At 43.1% G+C, this 13,408-nt stretch overlaps 1 protein-coding gene across 4 annotated transcripts in view; it reads left to right on the plus strand.

Annotated features, from left to right (window-relative positions):
- DROSHA (drosha ribonuclease III) overlaps nucleotides 1-13,408 on the plus strand; it is a 116,965-nt gene that overhangs the window by 14,374 nt on the left and 89,183 nt on the right. For all 4 annotated transcript variants that reach the window (XM_008692675.2, XM_040630522.1, XM_040630521.1 and 1 more), the window contains 4 exons: nucleotides 89-320; nucleotides 4,202-4,343; nucleotides 6,169-6,323; nucleotides 9,331-9,411. In XM_008692675.2, the coding sequence (XP_008690897.2) occupies nucleotides 89-320; nucleotides 4,202-4,343; nucleotides 6,169-6,323; nucleotides 9,331-9,411 (610 nt within the window). The remainder of the gene's footprint in view (nucleotides 1-88; nucleotides 321-4,201; nucleotides 4,344-6,168; nucleotides 6,324-9,330; nucleotides 9,412-13,408) is intronic.

Raw genomic sequence — 13,408 nt, forward strand, 5'->3', positions numbered from 1 at the left:
GTGAAAAGTGAACTAAGCAGGTGAAGTAGAATCGTTTTATAACATAAGAGCATTTTAAATAATTAGCCTCCTTTGCCTCCTTTTAAAGTCGCTCCCCAAGTAGGGAGAAAAAGAGAGCTCGTTGGGAGGAAGAAAAAGACAGATGGAGTGACAGCCAGAGCACTGGCAAAGAGAAGAATTATACCTCAATAAAGGACAAAGAGCCGGAAGAGACACTGCCAGACAAAAATGAGGAAGAAGAAGAAGAACTTCTTAAGCCTGTGTGGATTCGCTGCACCCACTCAGAAAACTACTACTCCAGTGACCCCATGGATCAGGTGGTACGTCTGAGAAGCTGCAGACCAGGGTCTCTCAGCTTTGGCACCTTTGGCATTTGGAGTTGGATAATTCTTTGGTGGGGCCTGCCCTGTGCATTGTAAGATGTTGAGCAGCATCTCTGGGCTGTATGCACAAGATGCCAGTAGAACCCCTCCCCACTTGTGATCCAAAGCTGTCTTCAGATGTTGCCAAATGCCCCCCCTCCTCAGTTGAGAACCGCTGCTGTAGACCAAAGCTGTTTTATACAACCAAAGGCAAGAGTGCAGATTAATTAAAGTATCTCTTCATTCTGCATTTTTATAACACTGCTAGTCTTGTTACTGCTGGTTTTATAAGCTCTCACACATAACTACTTTATGTAGTTTGTGGTTGTGCGTTTGTGTGTATATTCCCCCCTGCCCAAATGGGAAATAAGGAAGAATTTGAGTTTGTCTCATACAAGTCTGTTCTTGACCAAAGATAACCACAGGAAGCTTCCCATGCAAATTTGCTGGTTTTGTGGAGTGGCAGGGATCGTTAGCCTTCATGGGCTCTTGAGAGATTCAGTGCGCGTGCTGCTCAAGGTGAGGCTCCTGGCCTTGGTAGCCCACTCACTGCTGTGTCAGACTCCACGACCTCCTCGTCCATATGCTCTCTTCTTTTTCCTTTTTTTGTTCTATCTCCATTTTATTTTTGGTCGCGCTCTGTTTCGTGTCTTTCTCCTTATAGGTGTTATGACTCCATCTCATTAATTTAGGCCCATTTTGCCACATGGTAGACACATGGTAATGCTCATTGATTAAATGGATGAGTGAAGGACTGATCATCTTCTGGTTTGGGAAGTAAGAGGTTGGAGATGTCAGATTTAGTGGATAGGGTTAGATAAAAGAGCATTCTACTTGGAATTTTGTGAAACTAGCTGCTACTTGGCCTGGGCTGTTATCTACAGAGAACTTAAAAGACTCTCTTGTCTTTGGAAAAAAGAATTTGAGAAATCTCATGGTGCTGTGATATTTTACTTGATAAATTAGAGCAGGGTTTTAAGTTGTGGTTCATTTGATACAAGAAAGGGAAAGCTCACATGCTGAGCACCTTTATGGTGCTGCAACTTCATTTGTGCTTCTCATATTACCTTACTTAATCCTCAGAACATTCCTGGAAAGAAGGTATCTGTCGGTTAAGAATGTGACTGTGAATAATAATGCTTGACTAATTGTGACTTAAAGAAGCCGGGTTTATTTCTCTCAACAAGTTGTCTGGACGGAGATGGTGGCTGGTGTTCATTTAGTGGTTCAGTGGTGGCAGGGCTCCAGGTTGGCATCTGCTGCCTTCTGGAACATCCACCATGGTTGCAGGGTGACCCCAGGCATCATCTTTACACACTTCTGTCCAGACATAGGATGCAGGGGAAGTGTTGGGTACTTCCTCCAGGGACTTGCCCAGAGTTCCCGTGGATCTTCTCTTCCATTCCTTCCCTAGAACTACATCATATGTCTTTCCCAGGGCTTCATTTTCCATTGCTGCCGTAACAAATTTCCACAAACTTCATGGCTTACCACAACACACATTTATTATCTCACAGCTTTGTAGGTCAGAAGTCAAACTTAGGTCTTACCAGCTGAATCAAGGTGTCAGCAAGTCTGTGTTTCTTTCTGGAGAGAATCTGCTTTCTTGCTCATTCAGGTTGTTGGCAGAGTTTGGTTCCTTGTGGCTATGGGATGGAGGTCCTTATTTACCTGCTGGCTGGTGAGGGTTGCTTCCAGCATCTTGAGGCCATGTGCATCCCTTGGCTCTTAGATCCCTTCCTTCTTCAAAACTAGCAGTTCGGGTTGAGTGTCTCTTGTGCTTTGAGTATCTCATGACTCTTCTTTTGTTGTACCTCTCACTACTGTTGGGAAAGGTTTTCTGCTATTAAGGGCTCGTATTAGATTGAGCCTACCCAGATTATTCAGGATAATCTCTTCTCAAATTCCTTAATCATATCTGCAAAGTTTTTCCTGCCACATAAGGTAACATATTCAGTTCTGGGGGGTTAGGATGGAGACATCTTTGAAGATCAGAGGGACTCTGGCTGAGCCTACTTTTCCTGAGACCAGGAATTCTGAACTCCAAATCTGAAGGGAATCATGGTTCTTTTAGCAAGGAAGAAGGGGAGAATGACTGCCATGGGTATCATTATCTTTAAAATAACAAAGTTGAAGACCCTGAGGTTCAAAGAGTTTAAAAAGGCAGCTTTTTTCCTTATATTTTTACGGGTGTATTAAAACTGGTGTAGAAGGAAAGCTAATAAACTAGAAGCCCAGTATTTGCCTTTGTGTTTTGTCGTATGGTGTAGAGCGATGGCAAGAATGTCAGCTATCCTAGATTTGCCAATATCAGTAATGAGGTGAGGCTTTGAAAAAGCAATCACCTCTCTTGGGATAACTGCGGATTTTATGATTTGCTTTAATTTGCTTTTTATGTCTGTTGCGTCTCATCCTTACATTTTGAAAATTACTAAGGTCAAGAGTATGGACATTTAAAGTGATTTCAACCTGGGAAGAGAGAGTGGGAAAAGTGGAGAATTTCCTCTAGGAATGCATTGTTGAACCCTATGTTTGTGGAGTGTAGGCATATGTGTGTGTATCTGTGTTCCTGTGTTTATGGGGTGTGTGTGTTATGGGGGATATATAAAATGATTCCTTCTTCCTTTTTTTTTTTTTTTTAAAGATTCTATTAATTATGGAAAGAAAGATTGCCTAAGTGGGGGGAGGGGCAGTGGGGGAGAGAGAATCTTTTTTTTTTTTTTAAAGATTTTATTTCTTTATTCGACGGAGATAGAGACAGCCAGCGAGAGAGGGAACACAAGCAGGGGGAGTGGGAGAGGACGAAGCAGGCTCATAGCAGAAGAGCCTGATGTGGGGCTCGATCCCAGATCGCCTGGATCACGCCCTGAGCGGAAGGCAGATGCTTAACCGCTGTGCCACCCAGGCGCCCCTGGGAGAGAGAATCTTAAGTAGACTCCATGCTCAGCTCCATCTCATGACCTTGAGATCATGACCTGAGCTGAAACCAAGAGGCAGACACTTAACTGAGCCACCTGTGTACCCCTGTCTTTGATGTTTTAAATGCTACCAAGATGTTCCTTTTTAAAAAAAATTTTTTTGTTTGAATATAGTTGACAATGTTACATTAGTTTTAGTGTACAACATAGTGATTCAACATGTCTCCATTATGCTATGCTCACAAGTGTAGCTGCTACCACCTGTCACCATGCAATGGTATCACAGTGTCATTGACTATATTCCCTATGCTGTGACTTCTATTCCTGTGATTTCTTCATTCACACGATATTTATTTGTTTATTTAAGATTTTATTTATTTATTTGACAGAGACACAGCGAGAGAGGGAACACAAGCAGGGGGAGTGGGAGGGGGAGAAGTAGGCTTCCCCCTGAGCAGAAAGCCTGATGTGGGGCTTGATCCCAGGACCCTGGGATCATGACCCAAGCCAAAGGCAGGTGCTCAACGATTGAGCCACCCAGGCACCCCAACAGGATATTTATTCTTGATCATTGGGTTAATGTGGAAGATAGACTGTCCATGATTTTTAGCGGGGAAGTGTATGTTCCCTAGGAGAGTGTTAGCTATCATGAAATCCTGGGGGGGGGGGGTCATAGAGGAAGAGTTCTTATGTTTCTCAGTGTTAGCAAAGTGCATTTTCCTGAGGATTGTGTTAGCCGCAAATGTTATATGTGATTCAGAACACATTGCCAGCATTGGGAATTTTGTTTTTAAATGTTTGTTAAATTGAAGGAGATGACATCTTGCTATTACAAACCCTTGACTATTTGTGAGGTCATCAGTCTCTTTGGTATGGCTGTTATTAATGTAGTTCCTAATATTGATCCTTTCTTTTTCAAAGGGAGATTCTACTGTGGTTGGAACAAGTAGGCTCCGTGACTTATATGACAAATTTGAGGAAGAGCTGGGGAGTAGGCAAGAAAAGGCCAAAGCCGCTAGACCGCCGTGGGAGCCTCCCAAGACGAAGCTAGATGAAGATTTGGGTGAGTCAGAAGTTACTAGACCAAGACCCTGTGCTCTTGCTATTGCTTAAACCTTGAATTTGGAGATGTCTTCTTGAGAGCCCCACATTGAAATTTCCTCTCTTTCATTTTATTTTCCTTAATTATGGTCAGCAAAATACATAATAATGGAACTTTCTCTTTTTCGATCTTATTTTTTCCTAGTTACATTCAGCAGAATACATAAGAGATCACATTTGCAGGGCTTGTTAACAGTTGTGCCCCTTGTAGAATTGTCCAGTCTTAGAATCAGAAGGGACCATAGTCCAGCCTCCCCACCAAAAGCAGGAGCCTGTTCGCTGTGCCTTGTGCCTCCCATGGGCAGGCAATCCCTGTGGCCCTCTCCACTGCCAGGGAGCTCCTGCTTTGATGAGGAGATGTCCTCACTAGGCCAGCTCTGATTGAGGGTTTCTGTCAACTCACACGGTTACTTTCCATAACTTTCTCATATGGTGGTCTATTTTTGCTTGTGTATTCTGAGGTTCTAAGTAGATGCTAAGATCTTTGAGGATAGAAACTGCTTTTTACCACTTTGCGGCCTTAGCCCCTAACAGAAAGCCATTCACAGATGAGACATTCACTGTGCCTTTTCCATGTTCTCTGGCTCTCATCTGCCCAGCTTCATTATGTCTCCCAGCTGAGAGACAGTGTCCATGGTGGGCAAAAGCACTGATGGAACCAGCTGGCCTGGGTTCAAATCCCTGCTCTACCACTTGGTATGTGACCTTGGATAAGTGATTTAATCTCTCCGTGCCTTACTTTTCTCATTTGTAAAAGAAGGAAGACAATAGCATCTATCTTATGCAGCACACTCAAAAATCCAACTATGTAAGGGCTGGCTTTTATTACTGTGCTATACTACGTTAATCTCTTGTAGGATTAACCTAAATTCTAGGTCTGTTTTTTAAAACCGTGGTAAAGTACATGTAACACAAAATGTACCATTTAACCATTTTTAAGTATACAATTCAGTAGTATTGAGACCATTTACATTGTTGTGTACTCTCCAGAACTCTTCACTTTGCTCAACTGAAACTCTGTATCCATTTAACAACTCCCCAATCCCTCTTCCTGCTAGCCTCTGGCAACCACCCTTCTGCTTTCTCTTTCTATGAATTTGAGCTCTCTAGTACCTCCTAGAAGTAAAATCACACAATATTTGTCTTTTTGTGACTGGCTTAACATCACTTAGCAAAATTCGCAGTCTGTTTTTATCTAGTCACTGCCAAGGACCAAAGTCATCTTTTGCTACTATGGAGAGAAAAAAATCTAAAATCTTCAGTCTGGTAATCAGAGCCTTCAGTCTGGCATTCACGACACTTGAACCCCTTACCTCCCGGTATTTTCCTGTGGGATCTTTGCTCTAGCCAGTCTGTCTGTGTTCTTCCCTCCATGCTTTGGTCTGAGTGCCGCCTTTGCCTTTCTTTCCTCTTAGCCCCTCATCAGCCTAGCTCTGCCCCATCCATGTGCATGGATCACACGCACCCCTTCCAGGAAATCTCAGGGACCCTCTGGGTCAGGGTGGACTTGTCCTTTTTTGAATTATTGCATCTTTTTAAATGTGAGACGCCACACTACTTCTGTGGTTTGCATTGTCCCTGGCATTGTTCATTAGGTCTTTCTCCAGAACACTCTGTTTTCATTGCCTCCGTAACTAGATTGTGACTTAGCGCCATGGGCTGTATTATTTTCATGGTATTGCTTAGCAGAGTGCTTGGTGTGGAGTAGGCACCCACATATTTGCTGAAAGAATAAACAGTTGTGAATTTCTTCATCTTCTCTCTGTTTTTCCCCTGACCTCTATTAGAGAGTTCCAGTGAATCCGAATGTGAGTCTGATGAGGACAGTACCTGTTCGAGCAGCTCAGACTCTGAAGTTTTTGACGTCATTGCAGAAATCAAACGCAAAAAGGCCCATCCTGACCGACTGCATGATGAACTTTGGTACAATGACCCCGGCCAGGTACGCATGTTTTTATGTTGTGTTCTTGCTGTGAAGGTTGCAGACCCACACATCACATTTATGACTCCAGGCTCAGAAGATGCATGTTGGCCGGTACGAAAACTGGATTTTACTCTCAGGCTTGTGTGTCATTTCTTGGAGCTTATTTCTCTTCAGCCTTCAGAGTTCAGCACCAGAGCATAAGCACCAGAGCAACTGTCTCTTGAATCATGTTTGACGATGTTTGTAAATTCTGTGTTAGGGAGCAGGATAATGGTGCTGCCTCATTAAACTTGCAGTAAACGGAAGGAGACAAATGGTAGGCTGAGGGAGAGAGCACTTGTAGGTCTTTTTAAAAGCAATTTATCTGGAAGGTATCTTGCAGTGGTGTAGTAAACAATGTCTTAAGTCCTGTAAGACTTCGTATTTCTTAGTTGGTAATAGTCACAGTTCCTTGTAAGTTCTGTTCCTTGTAAGTTCTGTTCCTTGTTCCTGAGCTAATGATGTCATAGCTGGACATAATCATTTTTATTTTTACTTACTGTTTTATTATGAAGTAACACTTAATACCAAATAATATCTTTATAAAAGGTTTGTATTTTACAAGTACACAATACATATAAAAATAGTATCTTTAATGCACACGAAGTTATTAAGCATAATAAAACATATACCTATCAAAAGATAATGTAAAATTTATACTTTATAAATAAATGCATACCATTCTGTATTAATTTGAATGCTCTTCTGATTCTTGGTAGATGACAGCTATCTGAATGGTTTTTTTCTTTAGAATTAATGTAGGTGGAATGCCTGACAGAAATGTATTTTGTAGTGCTTTTTGCTCTCTTGGAGTTGGGTGGAAATGTTTAAAAATTGTGAAGCATTTTGAAACTTACTTTGTTAATAACCATGCACATGATCTCTTTAAATAGCTTTAGTGAGTAATTCACTAAGTAATTCACATACTATGCAATTTACACACTTCAAAGTGTACAATTCAATTATTTTTTAGTGTAGTTACAAGATTTAACAACGATCATCACAATTTAATTTTAGAGCATTTTTGTTTCCCCTGAAAGAAATACTGTGTCCATTAGTTGTTGTACCCTTTTCCCCATATGTGGTCTTCTTAACACTCTGTTGTTCTATCAAGAAGCCTATCCCTTGGTTTCTATACATTTGTCCGTCCTTCCTTCCTTCCTTTCTTCCTTCCTTCCATTCTTCCTTCCTTTCTTAATTTGAGAGAGAGGGAACGAGCTGGGAGAGGGACGGAGAGAGGGGGAGAAGCAGGCTCCCTGCTGAGCAGGGAATCTGATGTGGGGCTCGATCCCAGGACCCTGGGATCATGACCTGAGCTGAAGGCAGACACTTAACCGACTAAGCCACTCAGGCGCCCCTTTACGTTCTTATTTTTATTGTAGATTTACAAAGGCCTTCTATGTAGTCCCACCCTTCTGTTTACTGTGTTTGGTTTGTGTCCTTTGTATAGTTGATCCTTGTAAAGGGCCAATCTGCACTGTGGCTGAGACCCTGGTAAAAGGCAGGAATCTAGGATGTCTGTGTGCTTCTCTGGAAATCAGTGAGCACGAAGCGATTTCTCCACTGACCAGCATTAGGAGTGTGTTGTGACTTTTGAGTGAAGCCCATCACAACTCGTTTTGCTAGGTGTTACTTTGGATAATATCTTTCTTTTGTTTTGTTTTGTTTTGTTTTTACTTTGGATAATATCTTAATGGAATTTTTTTAGGTAGCGATGTTCTTTCTCTGCTGTGCCACCTGAAGCTTTAGATTTCCCAAAAGGATAAAGAAAGTTCATTTTTCACCTTAATATTTCTTTCTGAAGTTTTATGGAGACATTTTCATTGGATGTGAGTTACAAATCCCTAGAACTTTAAGGAAACGTGTGTTATGTGTTATAATATGTGTCGTATACCTACACTTATATTTTTAATAAATACAAAGAAAGCGAGAAATGGACCTCCACTTCTCCATTCTCCGAATTGATGCTCTGCTCTCTGTTTTGATTCAGTATTACCATTTGTATTGAATAAACTCATGAAACTGGCTCTTAAGGGCCTTTATGATTTTGACCTCAGTTGTACTGCTTTGGTCTTCTTGCTTTCATAAATGATCCATTCTGTTTAGATGGTTCTCATGTCCCTGGGGCATAACGTAGGCTTTCTTCCTTCCCTTTTTTTCTCATGTGGTGCCTCATGTAGAATTGCCATCTTTTCCTGTCCTGTTCTGCCCTTCACATTTTGTTTCTTTAAAGCTAGTGGTGTGGTATCGCCACATGGACTCTTTCCCTTCTTCTTTAAATTACTAAGTAAATCGTATGTATGTTATTTCTTTTGTCTAGAGTAAATATTTTTTGAATACATGGACCCTGAGTTATTTGTCACCCTCCTTCCCCCCTAATGCTTAGCAGTCATCTTTCTATCCATGAGGCATTCAGGAATTATTCACTAATTTTATCACGTGGGTGGAGTTCATGGCAGTAAAACGAATTCAGGTGAAAAAACAGACATTGACTCATCTGATTAGCATTGAGTTTCTCAGTTTCTAGTAGCATTTTTTTCCCCCTCTGCTTTAGATACCTTTAGGTTTCTCTTTTGGAAACATTTAATCTGCAGGTCACCTTCAAAGAATTCTCTGTGTTCCTTCAGGATATAAAATATGCTTTTCTTTTGTGAAAGAGTCATTTTTCCTGAAATAAGAAACGGGAGAAACACTGAAATGTGGTAAGGGAAGACGGGGGCAAGCAGTGCACTGACATTGATATTTTCTGCTTGGCTGCACAAATAACTCGGGAATCCAGTGTTGTCATAAGGTTTCCCTTTATCAGACAATATAGACAGTCTGCAGCTTTATTGGTTTTGGAACATCCGTTTAATCTTCTAACCGTGACAGCCTCTTCAGAGTTCCCATACTCATGACATTAAAACCCACACAGTTTCCGAGGCCTCATTGTGCATGGTGTGGATTTTCCCTCCAATAAAAAAGAATTACATTCTGTTTCTGACAGATGAATGATGGGCCACTCTGCAAATGCAGCGCCAAAGCGAGACGCACAGGAATCAGGCACAGCATTTATCCCGGAGAAGAGGTAACTCATTTGGGTTATTATATTTGTAAGTGCTGAGAAGCCAGAAGTAGACAGATGCCGTTGCTGTTCTTTTCCCGTAAATGAAATAATACCATCGAAATAGTCTTTTTATCTTCCCTAATAGTCTCCGTTACTGATAATTGGAGAAGAAGAGTACTTAGGTTTTGGGAGGTGGAGTGGGGAATGTTATAAAGGAAACTTCAAAAAGTTTTGAAAGATTCATTGTTTAAAACAGGCAGGGTGTATTTAAGGGAATTTTGTTGTTATTGCTATTTTAAATATCTTAAAACTGTACACATGGTAATTTTTTTTCATGCTTTTATTATAAATGGTTATGAATGACCTTGGAAAAATGATCTTACTAAGCTGCTGTAAGGTATATGTTTTCTTTCCTTAGGGGTATACAGGTATATAAGGGTATGCTGTTGTCTTGGTTAGTTTGTGGTCCCCCCTGAACTGTGAGTGGCCCATGGACTGTTCTGCCTGTGTACCCCATCCCCTGGTTCATCAGGGACGCTCCAAATATGTTTGACTGAATGAGCTGAATACTTTATATCATAGAGTTATACGTAACGGCTCCCTTTCAATTATTTTCCTTCATTTTCCCCCTGCCATCTTTTATTTTTATGTTATTAATCCCAGATTATCACTTAATAGATCCAGCACATTGTTTAAACATAGTATGTGTAAATCCTCAATTTCTCTGTAAGATTTGTTTGAGACCATAACAATAATGAGAAGAGAGACTCTGAGGCAGTGATGGATATTTTTTTTTTTTTTAAAGATTTTATTTATTTATTTGACAGAGATAGAGACAGCCAGCGAGAGAGGGAACACAAGCAGGGGGAGTGGGAGAGGAAGAAGCAGGCTCATAGTGGAGGAGCCTGATGTGGGGCTCGATCCCATAACGCCGGGATCACGCCCTGAGCCGAAGGCAGACGCTTAACCGTTGTGCCACCCAGGCGCCCCAGTGATGGATATTTTTAACCACTTCCTTGCTTTTACCTCAGTTGTCTTTGAGTGTGGGCAAGTGTAGCAAGGAACTGTGCGAGAGGATCTGCACCTTGTGAGTGTCCACACCTGTGCCTCGGGTGGGGCTCTCTGAAAGCAGGTGCTGCAGTAGAGTTTGCGGTACGAGATGTTTCATAGGGATTAGGCAAGAAGAGAGTAGAGGCAGGATTGAGCAGAGGGACCCCCTGTGATGGGTCTCATAAAGCCGGAATTGTTAGAATTGTCTTGCATCAGGCTGGCGTAACCTTCACAGCCTCTTTGCCCTCTGTCCCCAGAGTGGGCTGCCCTGGGAAGGGCATGATCTTGGGGAAGGGGGCTCTCTAGCAGAGGCTGACCCTGAAGGAGTTGGTGGCTATAGGCTGTCTGCTTTCTCCATGACTGGGCAGTAGGCCCTTCCTTGAAGGAAGATCTGGGTGGATGGCTGTGCTGGCCGAGGACTGGTGGAAGTACATGTTAATTCCTGTGAGAGCAAACTTCTGGCCCTTTTCAAGATGGATGGGTCCTATGTAGCCAACTACATACTGGCAGGTTGGTCTCCTCAAGGAATGGTGCCATTTTGGGGGTCCATCATTGCTCATTTTAGATGACCTGTTGGATGTTCAGTATTGGCAGTTAGCTAAGCCTTGGTAAGTCAGGTCCATGCTTTTGGGCTCATGTGAAGCCTCCGTCTGTGCTGCTGTGGCCACGTCATTCATGTGCCCAGACTGTCAGCTCTGGGTAGCTGATGATTGAGGCTGTCTGACCCCATCTGGCTGACTCATTTTGTCAATGAGATGGTTAGTATCTCCTCCATGGTGTGTGCTCTCCATCATACACCCACATGTGATACAGAGATTATCCCTTTCACTCCCACTTGTTCACCCACACGTCTACCCCAAGACCTTTTTTTTTTTTAATTTTTAAAAAATTGTTAAGTAATCTCTACACCCACTGTGGGGGTCAAACTCACAACCCCGAGATTGAGAGTCACATGCTCCACCAACTGAGCCAGCCAGGCTCCCCTACCCCAAGACATTCTTATCCCTGATCTTCCAATCTTTTTCCTTCTAGGCCTCTGACCAGCTGGCATGGCCACTTGCTTCTGCCATGAGTCCATCTATATTCTAACCTCAGGCTACTTCTCTTTCCACACAAAGCGGATGACCAGGTACATTGCCTGAGACTCTGCTCACTGGAAAGACTTTCCCTCATCACTGTCTTTCAGATTCCTCCCTGAAGGAGGCTGCAGCACAGTCCGTCTTTGGCTTGCTCCCCCATCCCTGACTGACTCATTTGCAAACCAAGCTTGGGCTTTTCCCTCTGCTTTCATCCTTCCATCCTTGGTCGTCAGCTGAGGGAGGGTGCTGGTGCGACAATGGTGGGCCACCTGCTCCTGCAGCTTGTTCGGGCCTGCTGCTCCTATGTGTGCCTGATTCTGGATGTACAGACCTCCATCTTATGGTGGATTGTTGCTGGTCCCTTCCAGACTTTTGCCTGGATGAGACTGACAGAACCCGGCTTGTGATGGGCAGTTCAGCCACATGCCTGTTTCTGTCCCTTGGCTGTGCCTTCCATGTCTCCCAGGTAGCACACTGGTGGTTTTTCAGAGGCATATAATTCTTCATTATAGATGGCATGGCTTTGCTCCAGAACACCAGATAGCATGGTGATTCTCCCAGTGTGGCCACAGACTCCCCTCAGCATCTTTTCCTACCAACAGTGTAGGATTTGCTGAATAACGTGGCCCCTACCGCAGGGCTGCTCGCACTACAGCTTGGAACCGCTGCAGCCTTTCTCACTGGAACCACACTCACAGCTTGCAGCCTTCTGCGTCACTCTAGGAACGGGCTGAAACAGTGTTCCTAGGTGGGGATTATACTGCCTCCCAAAGAGGCCCGCCTGGTGTTGTGCTTTCTTCTTCATTGTAGGAGGTGGAAGAATCAGTGATTTGTGTTTTATTGTGGACTCATGTCTTGGCACTCAGATCCCTGGCTCTTAAAAATGGTGTGGCTGTGGTAGGCCCCTGAATCTTTGTAGGTGTCTCTCTCACCCTCTGGAGCATGCATGCTTTGCCAAGGCTTTTAGTTTGATAAACATCATGTCACAGATTCAGTGGAGCATGATAATGTCCTGCAGTATGTCCAGAAGGTCGAGAGCTCCTTGGACTGTTGGGACAGTGAGTGGCAGAGTTAATACAGCCTGGCAGCAAAACTGTAAATGTTGTCTTTTCTATGTGAATGAACATAGAATGTGAACCATTTCTTTATCCTCATTCTGTTTGGGATTGAAAAGAATACATTCAGCGAATCAGTTGCTGTTCACTCTGAACCCGAGGTCATATTAATCTGCTCTAAACTGTAGCATCTGGCACAGCTGGGGCAGTCAAAGCTAGTGCTTGGTTCAGCTTGTGGTAGTCTGTAGTTATCCTGCAGGATCTGTTTTTTTTTTTTTTTTTTTTTTCCGGAAGCCAGATTGGTGAATTAAAGATATGATAAAGACTGTCACTCCTGGGTCTTTTGGATCCTTAAGGATGGCACTGATCTACACCATCATCCCCAGAGCGATCCTGGTTTTGATGCCTGTGTCGGGGGTGGTGGTAATTTCAGTGGCTTCTGCTTGACCTTTTCCATTGTGATGGCTCTTATCCCACAGAATAAGGATCCAATGTGGGGTGGTGCCATCTAGCAATTTTGTCAATTCGGAGACCAGGGGAAATGCCCACTGGGCAGATCTGTGGACTCGGGACCTACTGTAAACCATACCTTGACTGGGATTCCTTTTTTTTTTTACCTTGACTTTGTATCACCAACTCTAATGTGTACCGAGGTGATGTATGCAGTCTCCTCCGAGTATCAATGCTGATTCAGATGCTGTGTCCAATACTGCTTGAACACTCTCCGTTCCCCTTTCCCCAATGCACAGTTTTTTGGGTAAATGGCCATAGGCCTCTTTGGGGGAGGACAGGGTTGTCATGACCATTTTTGCTTGCAGTGGTGTAGGGCCCTTC

Source organism: Ursus maritimus, unplaced genomic scaffold, assembly GCF_017311325.1.
Source record: "Ursus maritimus isolate PB19 unplaced genomic scaffold, ASM1731132v1 scaffold_15, whole genome shotgun sequence".
Classification (NCBI taxonomy): domain Eukaryota; kingdom Metazoa; phylum Chordata; class Mammalia; order Carnivora; family Ursidae; genus Ursus; species Ursus maritimus.